The 14680-nt window shown below is 38.8% G+C and overlaps 1 protein-coding gene across 1 annotated transcript in view; it reads left to right on the forward strand.

The window, feature by feature from the left end:
• ANOS1 (anosmin 1) overlaps positions 1-14680 on the forward strand; it is a 227008-nt gene that overhangs the window by 140160 nt on the left and 72168 nt on the right. Inside the window, exon 5 of the mRNA XM_073616360.1 lies at positions 11474-11658. Within this exon, the coding sequence (XP_073472461.1) occupies positions 11474-11658 (185 nt within the window). The remainder of the gene's footprint in view (positions 1-11473; positions 11659-14680) is intronic.

The raw sequence follows: 14680 nt of genomic DNA on the forward strand, positions 1-14680 counted from the left end.
CTCCCCTGCAGTAGCCACTGACTAACAAAGGGGAGCCAAAGCTGCCTGATCACAAGACCGGACAAGAGTGGGCTGAAAATAGGTAAGTATACACATTTTTTTTTTTACTCAGGTTAGGTAGCATGGGTAGCAGGAGGGGGAAGGGGACATTTTTGAACATAGATAGAGTTAGGCTAGGTTTCCACTATTGCGATCTGAAAGTTGCGCGATTTTTTGTAGCGATTTGATTTGAAACTGGAAACAATGCCTGTGTATTCTTGAGGTCTATGTACCCGAAGTCGCATCAAAGTGGGACTAAAGTAGTGCAGGGACTACTTTGAAGTCGCTGTGACTTGAAGTCGCACAGATATCAACGGTGCTCATTGGAAATCATGGGGAACGACTTGTCATGCGACTTTGCAGTCCCAAGTCGCATGACAAGTCGCACTAGTGGAAACCGAGCCTTAGGCTAGGATTCTTCTTTAAATGCTGAACTGGAGCTGCATGATTCTGGATAAAATGAGAATCACAATTTTGCTTAGAATAAAGATCATGATTCTCTCATGGTTTTCGACATTTTATCATCTTTCACATTATACAAAAAAATTGGGCTAACTTTAAATTCGGCGTCCATAGAGGCTGAATGCAGGACTCAGCCCCACCCCCCGGCGCTCGCGTCATTGGATTTGACAGCAGCGGAAGCCAATGGCTGAACTGCTATCAATCTATCCAATCAACAGCTGAGAACCCCGGGCAGAGAGACAGCGTGTCCCTGTGGGTCAAGTTTGAGGGGACAGGTAAGTAAAACGGGGGGGGGGGGGGCTGGGGGGCCAGTCACTGACAGGTGTTTTTTCACCTTAACGCATAGGATGCATTAAAGTGAAAAAACACGAGAGTTTTCAACCCATTTAAGACTGGAGCCAATTTCATGTGTTCTGCTAGGGAACATGCTGATAGGAGAAGAGAACAGAGTTGTTGGCATAGTATGCTGATGCCCTTTTATCATCCAAATATCAGCTCATGAATGGGTGAATCCCACAACTGTACTCATTACAGCTGAACTCCAGGCAAACAGCTAAATAAGCAATACACATAAAAAATACATATATGAAAGCTGCTTTACCTTCCAAAGGATTTTCTATGTGTGTCTAACCAGTCCTGAGATATACACTGTTCTACTGCACAGCACAGCCTTGTCTGGCAGAGATAGAGACCTGATTTTCTCTGTTGCAGCACGGTAACACTTGGCTGTGATTGTACAGTGAAAGGAAAAGCAATAGATGAATGAGCTCATCTCTTTGCTTCTTTGCGCTCTCCTCCTATCAGTATGCTCCTTGTGCTACAGTACAACTGCTTCACTCTTTGTGCTGCTTCTTTCTCTGTCAGTCTGAGCTCTACTGTACAGTGGACTGCAAGAGATTGATACCAATGATCATTTAAGTATTTATAGTATTAATGTATAAAGATTTGCAATATTATGTGTCTATTATACTGGCCTGGAGTTTGGCTTTAACTCAGGAAGGAAAACTGATATAATTCTTCTTGTTGTTCTGTCTGCTAGAAATGTATGAATCACAATATTGGCTTGACAGAATCACAATGCTTTGATAAGACAGTTCACATACGTGTATTTCACGTGTGGGTTTCAGTATTCTGCTTGGAGTTAAGGTTTAAGTAGAAAATAATCATTAATTCTTGGATTTCACCTTTTATGCCAGTGCACAGTAAAATCACAGTAAAATCAGGCAACACTGATGTTTTTAAAACCAGTTTCAGTCCAGAAAGAGCTTTGATGGCATCCCAGAGGCTGTTCTAGAGCATGTACAAAAATGAAATATACTGTTGATTTAATAATATTTCGTTCGTTCTCTATAAATAGCTCCTAGCAAGATGAATCTGAAATTATTTTTACTACTTTAAATAAACATTGGACATTGCTGCAATTGTAAATGGTCTAAGAATTTAAAAAAACAATGTAACAGTAATATATTTAAAAACATTTTACTGTATCCATCTATTAAAGCAGTTTCCTACAAAAAAAATTAAAATTTGTGCACCGGGTTCAGTGGATACAAAATAATCAAGAGAAAATATATATATATATATATATTTAAAAATCATAAATGTGTTTAAATATATATAAATATAAATGTTTATAAATATTATATATAAATATATAATCTAAATGATAATCTAAATTTATAAATATAAATATATATATATATATATATATATATATATATATATATATATATGGACAAAATAACCAATATCCTAAGCAGGAGTGAAACAAACTTCAAGTCATGTCCTATGCAAATAAAAGGCATAAAAAAAAAGCACAAGACCTGCATCCTTTATTACCTTTACTAGAACTGCATGTTCCAGCATGCCAAAAATGAGCAATTAATGTGCATATGATAGATTTATAAATGTCTTTGTTTTTAAGAATATAATAGTAGTAAGCCTAATTTCATGAACAGAAGCATTTTTACTTTTGTATAGAGTGTGTTTTGATATAGACTATTTTATAATTGTTGTTGTAGAGTTTGGATAACTCCTAGAGTAGATGTATCCTGTTCCTGTTCTATGATTAAATTCTAAATATTTCTTTAGAGAGCATTTCCTTTTCCTGCCTGAGCTACTGTGTTTTAGGGCAACAATGTTAAAACTACGCAATTAAAAGATTAGACACAACAAATAGTCTGCCTGACATGACCCACCTGGGCTAGCTCAGGTTGCCATTTCTGCCTTGCATTTATTTTTCTTTTCTGCATTCTTCTGTGGTTGCTTATCTTTATGATTCTTTTGTATTTATGTTGCTATAACATTTATTGGGAGATCATTGTGAATTACAATTTAGGATGTAAGAACTGGCCATACTGAAAAGTGAATATTTAAAAATGCAGCTACACTCGCAGTTTGCTAACTCTAGCTGTCATTTTAGTCTCCCAGAATCCCACACTCCAGTATTCTTACAGAGATTCTCTTAAGTCCCTGTACCCAACTTTACTCTTTGGCAGATTTTTTTTTTAAGTTGTAGAAGAAAAGATGAACATTGCAGTTAAATGTAGTCTCAAAATTGATTACTTTTTTCTTTTTTTAAAAGATAATTTGGAGGGGGGGGGGGGATCTTTTTCTGGTATATTTATTGTATGTAATTTTTTTCTGTTAACAGTCTGTGAAAGCCAGCAAATACCAATACCTTTTTCAATAAGTCTGTGAACAGGTGGTGAAAATCTATATTTTTGCACATGAATTAAAATGATTTTTTTTGTTATCTAAGACTTGCATGTTCGCAAACAGGTGAGAGCTCCAACGAACCCCTTTACCAGTTCAATGGGGCAGCAGGCAGAAATATCCCTGCTTCCACCAGAAAGGAGGGAATGTAGAGGATCAATATTAAAAAAAAATAAAAATAGGTTCTAACAAAATAGGACATGGTCAAGCAGATCAGTCAATATTTGTCATCTTTGAATTGCCCTGATCTAGGTAGAATCCTAATCTGTGTGGATTGGTTTGCTCTTTTCTAGCTGTAAGTTCTAAAGGCTGATAAAATAAGGCAAATGCAGTGGACAAAGTATGGTAACCCATAGCAACCAATATGGGTTACTCTTTATTTATTATTTATTTATTTATTTATTTATTTCAGGTACTTATATAGCGCCGTCAATTTACGCAGCGCTTTACATATACATTGTACATTCACATCAGTCCCTACCCTCAAGGGGCTTACAATCTAAGGTCCCTAACTCACATTCATACATACTAGGGACAATTTAGACAGGATCCAATTAACCTACCAGCATGTCTTTGGAGGGTGGGAGGAAACCGGAGTTCCCGGAGGAAACCCACGCAGGCACAGGGAGAACATGCAAACTCCAAGCAGGTAGTGTCGTGGTTGGGATTTGAACCAGTGACCCTTCTTACTGCTAGGTGAGAGTGCTACCACTGCACCACTGTGCCGCCTATTAGTCGTGCACTGCCACTGTACTCTTTAATTTACCTAGATACTTTGGACTACTCTCAAACTGAATGATCCATCATTCAGTGGATGATGTGCTGGAATAGACACAATTTTTCACTGAATCAACATCTCCTTGATTCATTATTACTCCCTTGTCTTTATATGGTCATTTGGGACAGCGCATCCATTAAGGGCGCTTGGGCGCTGCCCCTCCATCCATGCATCCGGCCCCTTGCAGGATGCCAGAAGCATGGATTCCAATGGAAGGGGTGTTTTTTTTGAAATGCCCGATTAGAGCCAGAGGCTCTAATAGGCTTCAAAATGGGATGGGCTCGAGAATGTGAACAGAACCCGCCACCTAATACCTAGATGGGCTAAGTGCCGGACCGACCAGCAGACAGCGAGCGGGGGGATTGTTTGCCACCCCCCCAAAAAGAATACACCATCAGCCACTGATGCTTATTATCATTTGAGTCAAATGACAGAGTTATATTGTCTATCAGTACTATTGCAGCATCTAAAAATCCTTTGGAATCCCTCTTGTCTACCTTCATTAATTCCAATAGACACATTCTTACAAAACAATTCTTAGGAGAAGGGTACATTAATTGAATGATGATCAAAGGGGGTGTTCTCCATCTTCTAAGGAGAATAGATTTCCTATCGGACAGAGGTGATAAACTTACTTGATATATGGGGCCTTAAGTGTACATCCAGACAAAGGGGTCACACATAACATTCAGCTAGTGTAATGTCAAAGAAAACTGTCAGAGGCTGTAGGCATGCAGTAGAGGATGATCAGAGACTATAGACATGTTGCAAGAGATTATTTGAGACTGTGGATATGCTATAGGCGATGGTCAGAAAGCATGCATGTCCACGCCTGTATAGGAGATGGTCATATACTGGGGATATACTATAGGAGTTGTTGGATACTGAGAACATGGATATATGTTACATGAGACTGGCAGAGATCACTGCTGCTGGAACCCCTTTACAAATCAACAATTCCATATTTGTGCCCCTTAAAATGACCTGTGCTACATTTGATATTTCCAATATTGGATTTTTTAAATTTCATATATCCTGTTTCAATATTTTTTTATTGAAGATTTCCATGTAAAAGGTTAAAGACCATTACAGGCACAATGATTGGTTGTTGTTGGTCAATTACCGAAGCAGGTGGTAGTCTGCAATGCAGGCTTTATGTGCTACAAACAAGCAAATTAGAATGATAATGGTAGCAGGTAGTTGCAAACTTGCATAGGCTAAAACATAGAAAAAGAATAGTACTAACATTGCATACAATGGAGAAAAATAGAGTATAAAGTGCAGGCATTCTCCAGTTGAGAGGAAAAAATCCCAAGCAAAAATTACCATGGACCCCCCCAAGGTGCAAAAAAACTGTAACCAACCCAAAAATATATCATATCTTTTACTAGGTACGAGATACCTTGTGAGGAGGTATCTCATCGTGTGTTAACCGAGATTTCATTAGTCATAATCCAAGTAGAGTTTAGCTTCATCAGCGCCAAGTCAACTGTTGTTTATTTCCAAGCTGTTGCGATGGCAATCTTGACTGCAAAAAACATAAAGTAAATCAGGGTTTGGATCATTTGATATATCCTATATATAAGATTTAGGGAAAAACCCATAAAAATGGAAAGTGATGAACAGCACAGAAGAAAAGTAAGATAGTGTAGAAACCAGTCCAGCCAGTGTAGAATAAGCACCAAAAGCATAGAATGCTGTTTGCAGGGACCTGTGCCGCAGATTGGACACCAAGGCTATGAGGTCATCTTCAAAACTTAAAAATAAACAAACAATAGGGCATGCTTTTTAAAACTAGTGGACCCTTTAAATGATAAACAACTGATATGATTAGCAGCATTCAGTTATGTCACATCAATGCAACCGTTTCTTGCCTGCATTAACTGTTTTTTTGGTTTAACCTATAGTACAGTGCCTTGAAAAAGTATTCATACCCCTTGACATGTTCCACATTTTGTCATGTTACAACCAAAAACTTAAATGTATTTTACTGGGATTTTGTGTGATAGATCAACACAAAGTGCCACATAATTGTGAAATGGAAGCAAAAATCATAAAAGTTTTTCAATTTTTTTTACAAATAAATATGTGAAAAGTGTGGCATGCATTTGTTTTCAGACCCACTTTACTCTGATACCCCTAACTAAAAACTAGAGGAACCAATTGCCTTCAGAAGTCACCGAATTCGTAAATAGAGTCTACCTGTGTGTAATTTAATCTCAGTATAAATACAGCTGTTCTGTGAAGCCCTTGGAGGTTTGTTAGAGAACCTTAGTGAACAAACAGCATCATGAAGGCCAAGGAACACACCAGACAGGTCAGGGATAAAGTTGTGGAGAAGTTTAAAGCAGGGTTAGGTTATACAAAAATATCCTAAGCTTTGAACACCTCACAGAGCACTGTTCAATCCATCATCTGAAAATGGAAAGGGTATGGCACAACTGCAAACCTACCAAGACACGTCCACCTAAACTGACAGGCCGGGCAAGCAGAGCATTAATCAGAGAAGCAGCCAAGAGGCCCTTGGTAACTCTGGAGGAGCTGCAGAGATCCACAGCTCAGGTGGGAGAATCTGTCCATAGGACAACTATTAGTCGTGCACTCCACAAATCTGGCATTTATGGAAGAGTGGCAAGAAGAAAACCATAAGAAGTCCTGTTTACAGTTTGCGAGAAGCCATGTGGGGGACACAGTAAACATGTGGAAGAAGGTGCTCTGGTCAGATGAGACCAAAATGTAACTTTTTGGCCTAAAAGCAAAACAATATGGGGTTGATTTGGCAAACAGACTATGCACTTTGCCAAGTGCAGTTGCACTCTGCTAGAGCTTAGTAAAGTAGGTAAAGATTCACAAATAATACCCAATCACGTGCAAGGAAAATAGAAAAAACAGCATTTTTGCTTGCACATGATTGGATGATGGAAGTCAGCAGGGCTTCTGCTCATTTACTAAGCTTTGGAGCAATTGCTCTTGCAAAGTGCAACTGCACTTTGCAAAGTGCACAGTCTATTTGCCCATAGTAAATCAACTCCTATGTGTGGCGGAAAACTAACACTGCACATCTCCCTGAACACACCATCCCCACAGTGAAACATGGTGGTGGCAGCATCGTGTGGGGGTGCTTTTCTTCAGCAGGGACAGGGAAGCTGGTCAGAGTTGATGGGAAGATGGATGGAGCCAAATACAGGGCAATCTTAGAAGAAAACCTGGTAGAGCCTGCAAAAGACTTGAGACTGGGGCAGAGGTTCACCTTTTAGCTGGACAACGACCCTAAACATACAGCCAGAGCTACAATGGAATGGTTTAGATCAAAGCATATTCATGTGTTAGAATGGTCCAGTCATAGTCCAGACCTAAATTCCAATTGAGAATTTGTGGCAAGACTTGAAAATTGCTGTTCACAGATGCTCTCCATCCAATCTGACAGAGCTTGAGTTATTTTGCAGAGAAGAATGGGCAAAAATGTCACTCTCTAGATGTGCAAAGCTGGTAGAGACATCCTCAAAAAGATTTTCAGCTGTAATTGCAGTGAAAGGTGGTTCTACAAAGTATTGACTCAGGGGGGCTGAATACAAATGCACGCCACACTTTTCACATATTTATTTCTAAAAAAATGTGAAAACTATTTATCATTTTCCTTCCACTTCACAATAATTTGCCACTTTGTGTTGGTCTATCGCATAAAATCCCAATAAAATGCATTTACGTTTTTGGTTGTAACATGACAAAATGTGGAAAATTTCAAGGGGTATGAATACTTTTTCAAGGCATTGTACATCTGCCTTTATTACAGTTAATGTATTATATGATGTTTTGCTATTCATACCCGCTTTAAATTTGGTGCAAAATTACTAAAGAATAATATCAAATGAATGGCGCACATCTGGTTGAGCTGGCCACTCCTGTTTCTGCTGAAATACACTTGCACTTGTTACTTTTTTTTGTGCTCTTTGAATCCATATGTTGACAATTACACTCAGCAAAGTAAGGCTGAATGATTTTCAATCAACCGAGTCCAATGGACCTTAATGCAAAGCAGATGGGGCATTTCTGCATGCAAATTGCAGAATTATTGCACATCATAATTAAGGATGGAGTTTAAAGTGAACAAATTCAATCTGACATAGTTCATGATTCTCATCACATGGAGTTAGATTGGAAGGCTGCGTGCCTATGTGCAACATATGTAATGTTTACTCAAATAACAGATGTTTACCTTGAAACTCATGGCTTTGTCAATTTATGCTAAAAACAGTAAGAACATTTACATTAGAATAGATTATTAGTGGAAGAATCCACCAATTTTTATATTCATATAGGAATAGATATATGCAATTTTCAACTTCATGTACACCTTAAAAAGGAAGTTAAAAAAACAAACAAACATTCATACTCACCTGGGTGGATGTAACATCAGTCCGATGCTACAGCTGTCCCCCACCACCTCTACATTGAGAACTGAGCCTTTAAAGACCACTGATCGCTCAGTTCTCGGTCTTCAGTGAACAGAGGGCTGGTGACTGTCAGTCACTGGCTCTCTGCTCTGTGCCTCCAGCGCTCACTGGATTGCTGGGCTGTGGAGGGGGCAAGAGCAGCTGGCTCAGGCTCTCAGTAGTGCAATGAGAGGATGAGCCAGCCGGCATCTGGGTGGATCCTGACATCAGCGTTGGGATCTCTCCAGAGTCTGGACTGGCTGAGTGATGTCAGCCGACAGTGAACTTTAGCCCGCTGTCAGCTGAATATGGGTCACAGAAGTGCAGAACTAAGTACCTTTCTGTGACCCACAGGAGAAGTAAAGCCAAAAGAGCTTTGGCCATGCTTCTCCTTTAACCTTAAAATTCAAATATTATAGTGGTTATTATTATTATTAGTAGTAGTAGTAGTAGTAAAGGAAACTTGTACCGAAATATGTAAGCTACTATAGCTGATTTTTTCTGAAAATGCTAGTTGTTTGTCTGTCACTTTGATCCAATGTCTTTAATACTTTTAACTTGCTGGTCCATGTCAAGCATGCAGCAAGTGACTTCAGAAACGCCTAAACTGTAAACTTGTTTTGGGTAAATGAGTGAGAAAGTATTAAAGCCAAAGATTCAGCATTAATACCAGGCTGCTAGCATTTTTAGAAGGAAATGTCAGTAATGACAGCCTTTGCTTATGCTAATATGCTGTGTAAATCAGTAAAGGAAATTCACATCAAACTTTGATTTTGCAGATCAATTGACATTTAAAAAAGGTTGCAGGTTTGATTTAGGTACATTAGTGAAGAATTAGCAGTCCATTCCAAAGCAATGAGGTGCTTATTACAGCAACATTAGTTGCATAATACTGGGTGTTACATATGCATGCTTTCTTGTAGTGCACTGGTCTGAACCAGTCCTTACTCTAATTAGGGCTTGTTCACACCATAAAGGTTTTTTTTTTCATGTCCTGCATGCATGTTTCCATGCGGAGCGTTTAGGGCATTAATTCATTGGGCTACAAAACAGGCAGAAACTTGCAAAAAGTAGTACTGCGGTACATGTGTTTTGATGACTTTAAATGTACGCACAATTCCCAGGTGCGTGGAATGGGGGGCATTAAGAATTTATGCCACCCGCGTGCATCTGCAGCCCTTACAGAAACTGTTCACTTAGCAAAGTGCAAAGGAGAATGTTCACCTTGCATATTCAAACATGTTCAAGGAAGTAAAAAAAACTGCATACAAATGATTAGATAATTGAATTGGAAACAGCTTCACCCGTTTGCCTTGTTTAGTGAAGCGTTTCTACTCTTTTTGTAAAGCCATTACAATATGTTGGCAAACTCATGCAAGAACATTGAGCATCTATTCACGCCTTTCCAGTACACTCATTATCGCAATGCACATAACATGCATTTTTCATAAAATTCATGAAAATGAATAGCACCCCAATGCACTAAGGCATGGGTGCTGAACCTGTGGCCCTGCAGCTGTTGCAAAACTACAAGTCCCCTCATGCTTCTGCTTTTGGGAGTCGCAGCAGCTGGAGAGCCACAGATTCAGCACAGATGCACTAAGGCAAGGCGCTCCTAGGCACATGTTTTACCAAAAATGGTACATGTCTGTTTTTCAGAACGTTTTGGAGAATTGACATGAGTTGTCGTAACGCAATGCATGCTGTCACGCAAAAACAGTGCCTTAATGCACCTTAACATGTACTGGAAAGAATAATGTTATCAAGTAGTCTTTTATAACATATTTATTAAAAAACAAAAAGAGTAACTCCACTTTTGTTAAGAAAAGAACATCAGCCTCTGGGTGATCAGTGTACATTGCAGGAACATTAACAAACTTTGCTTTAGATTCCTACCTTTTGTTATTCTGAAGAAATAACTGTTTGTGGTCTGTGTCCAAGTGCAAATTGAATGTAAATCGGAGGGACTTTTTTCATTAGTGACCAACTGCTGCACTTGCAGGGTTCTAATGAGGAAAGGGGCAGGGTCCGAATCCCACCAATCCCATCCCGTATCTCACCAAAATTGAAATGTTTGTTGTAGAGGATGCAAGGATGCCTAAAATCTGCCTTGTATCTTAGTGCAGACTTATGGGAAAATCAGTGAGCCAATCACACAAGCAGGGAATTATATTTCTGGGAGATGTTCTGTACACCATTTGCATATAGAACACTATCAGGTTGCTTTTTTTGCATTATATTTTTTCAAAAGAATTACAGCGCTGCAGATTGAAAAAGAATGATAAGTTTTAATAACATTATATTATTACACTATGGTTTGTGTCACAATTGTATATGCTATATTTTTTTCTATTTGCAGTCATTTTTTTCCCACAAAAGTTAAAGGCCAAGTCCAACCAAAAACAATATTTTACTTTTGGATGGATGCTGGAATGTTGAAACACATACCAGCTTTATTCATTTTTGTTTCCCTAGCCATCCTTGTGTTTCACTATGAACAAGTTTCTTCTGCATCTCTATTGTTATGTACATAGTGTCACGCTTCTGTCACTGACATCTATTAAAAATGTACATTTTGTTATATATAGTCTTTATTGTGAAATCTTCTTTTTACTATTTGCTTTCAGCACAAAAAAATATCCTTTTTTTTTAAGGAAAAATTACACTCAAATTCAGCCTCATACTAACTTGTCCTGAAAAATTGTATGTTAGTGCAAATAAAAAAAGTATCACGGACAGTACTCAATTTTCTCAGCCTCATACTAAGTAATTGTATGTTGATATTGCTAGCATAAAACATTGTTGCACATTTAGAAATCATCAAATGAAAAATTATGAGAAGGACGTTTGTGCAATGGGAAATGTCTTTGTTTGATGATCTGCTTTGATGTCTTTTATTTATAATGAGTTAAAATGAAGGAAAAAACTATTAAACAAATTGATATCAGGCACGTAGCCTCCAAGGGAGACCTTTCTGTCTTTGTGTTTGACATAGGCATGTCCAAGTGCATGGAGGTTACAAGTTTAATTTTATGCTGTGTTACAGGTGTTCCTTTGAAGCCAAGGAAGGAACTAAGCTTCAGTGAACTCCAACATGGAAATCTTGAGATTAAATGGTCTTCAAAATTCAACATTTCTGTTGAGCCAGTGATCTATGTGGTGCAGAAAAGATGGAATTATGGGATACATCCAAGTGAGGATGATGCCACACCATGGCAAACCGCTGCGCAGGTTTGTCTGAGTTTCCTATAGAGCATGTGTTATTTATGAATATGGCCAAATATTTTGGGGATCTGATAAGCACTTAGAACAATAAACGTATTGTAATTGATTGCTGATATTCCATTATCTAATATTAGTGCTACGTAAAGGAAGGAGCATTAAATATCTGTATACTTATTCTGGGTTAGGGACTTCAAGTGACTCAAATAGTTTGATTTAATAAAGGCAAATAGGCTGTTTACTTTGCAAGGGAAGTTTGACTTTGCAAGGAAATTTGCCCCAGAGCTTAGTGAATGTGGTGAAATTTCACTTTGCAAAGAATACCAAATCACAAGCAGGTGATAATATAAAACAGCATTTTTGCTTGCACATGATTGCATGATGGAAGTCAGCAGAGCTTCCCGTCATTCACTAAGCTCTGGGGAAAACGTCCTTGCAAAGTGAACAGCCTATTTGCCTTTAGTAAATCAACCCCATAGTGTTTTGCTTTCAGGCTAAAAAGTTAAATTTTGGCCTCATCTGACCAGACCACTTTCTTCCACATGTTTGCTGTGTCCCCCACATGGCTTCTTGCAAACTGTAAACAGGACTTCTTATGGCTTTCTTCTTGCCACTCTTCCATAAATGCCAGATTTGTGGAGTGCACGACTAATAGTTGTCCTGTGGACAAATTCTCCAAACTGAGCTGTGGATCTCTGCAGCTGCTCCAGAGTTACCATGGTCCTCTTGGCTGCTTCTCTGATTAATGCTCTCCTTGCCTGACTTGTCAGTTTAGGTGGACGTGTCTTGGTAAGTTTGCAGTTGTGCCATACTCTTTCCCTTTTCGGATAATGGATTGAACAGTGCTCTGTGAGGTGTTCAAAGCTTGGGATATTTTTGTATAACCTAACCCTGCTTTAAACTTCTCCACAACTTTATCCCTGACCTGTCTTGTGTTGTAAACCCTGAAGGTTTTTCACCTTAATGCATTCTATGCATTAAGGTGAAAAACCTTCTGTGCTGCAGCTGCCCCCCAGAGCCCCCCTTTTTCTTACCTGAACCCGATCGTTCCAGCAATGGGGATGAGCACAGCAGCTCCAGCCGCTGTCTCTGCTCCTCATTGCATAGATTGATAGCAGCAGGAGCCATTGGCTCAAGCTGCTGTCAATCAAATCCAGTGACACGGGAGTCGGGGGTCGGGGCCGAGTCCTGCTGTCTGTGTCAATGGACGCAGCTGCGGGATTTGGGAGGGAGCCCGCACGCATGGAAAGTGGCTCCTTATGGGGGCGCTTGATGAAGAGCAGGAGCCAGGAGCGCCGCCGGGGGACCCCAGAAAAGGAGGATCAGAGCTGCTCTGTGCAAAACCCTTGCACAGAGCAGGTAAGTGTGACATGTTTGTTATTTAAAAAAAAAAAAAAAAAAAAAACGAACCTTTACAATTTACTTTAAAGTATTGTAATATTGAAAGCCCTTCTGTTCGGAATATATTGTTCTTGGGGTAGCAGAAGTTAATATTATTTCAGCACCTTCTTATCTTAAGACTTAGCCAAAACAGATGTAAAGGTAGTCATACATGAATCAAAATTCAGCTGCTTAATTCAGTTGCTTGAGCAGGAACTGGACACATTTCGATTCATGTATGGGCAGGCTGGTATATGTCCATCTACTGCAACCAGCATGTCATGCTAGCAGCATAAGGATTAAAAATATTGAGTGTTAAAATATGTGGATTATTACCTTGTAAACAACCCAGTTCGGGGGGGGGGTGGAGAAACAGCAGTACACTGATCTCTTCCCAGTGAATGGCTGTGCAGGAGGGGGGTGTCAGCACAAGTCTAAACATTTGAGGACAGACAGACTTCTCCCAGCACAACCAGAAAACTAACCACATTGGGATGGATGTGCTCTCATGCATAGCATGCTCAGCTTGAAATAGGAAAGCAGGGTGATTGGCTGGATCACCAGATACTTCACACAAAGGAAGCAATACAACGAGTACAGGATACTTTTTACCACAAGTACATGGTATAGCAGGCACATATCAGGAATATGAAGTGTTGAGGTAACAAACTCTTTAATTTAGAGAGTGAAGTTCCGCTTTTAATGTCCCTCCCTAGTGAAGACAAAATAGGGGTTAATTTAGCGATTTGTTCAATTTATTTAATATGTGAAATTGTACATCTGGCTCAATACTTTACCAGAACCATTTTAAATCCAGAGTAGAAAATTGTTTTTACATTACAGATATTTTAAAATGGTGCCAAGGTAAACCTAGAAAGGGGAGTAAAATGTTGTGGTTGATGGCTAGTCTATGAAGTGGGAGTTTTTGGCCTTCTGTCAATACTAACTTTGTGTGGCCTTGCAAAAAAAAGTCTCCAGTGATCTTTTTTTACAATAAATTGGATAGTAAGTATGAACTTAAGTATTTTAACTGCCGCTTATGACAGGTCACAAGAAGCTAAAGCTAAACTGCACCTATAAATGCCCCAATTATTAAAGTGTGATGTGAGCTGGAGTGAACCCGTATTCACCTCAACCATCCCGTTTTGAGAAGGAAACATTGTACATAAATTCTCCTGAACATTAATGGGCGTTTGAAGTGCACACAACACATTCAGATTATCAAACGAACATATAATTTCTGTCTGTATGATATCCTGAAAAGCGTATTGAATTGCCCAAAGGTACTCTTTTTCCTTTTCTGTTTTGATTTTATTCTCCTTTAGCTTTGTTTCTCATTAATCTGTCTACTCTTTCATTACCTTCTCATCTCTTCATTACCCTATTCTTGTATATTCAGGCTATTCTTAGTTTCCTTTCTAATTAGCACAATGATCCCTTTCTGAACAGAAATGTATAAAATCTTGAGTTCATTAAGCATATTGTAAATATGAATTAAACAGAAATAGTATCAAGAATATCTTCTATTCTTTTAATTTGTCATTGTACAGTAGATTACCTGTAATATGAAATGGATGACACATATTACTTGGAATACCAGTGTTGAACATGATTTTCCTTGCAGATTTATTGATCCCTGGCTGTACTACCA

Source organism: Aquarana catesbeiana, linkage group LG02 (genome assembly GCF_042186555.1).
Source record: "Aquarana catesbeiana isolate 2022-GZ linkage group LG02, ASM4218655v1, whole genome shotgun sequence".
Lineage (NCBI taxonomy): Eukaryota > Metazoa > Chordata > Amphibia > Anura > Ranidae > Aquarana > Aquarana catesbeiana.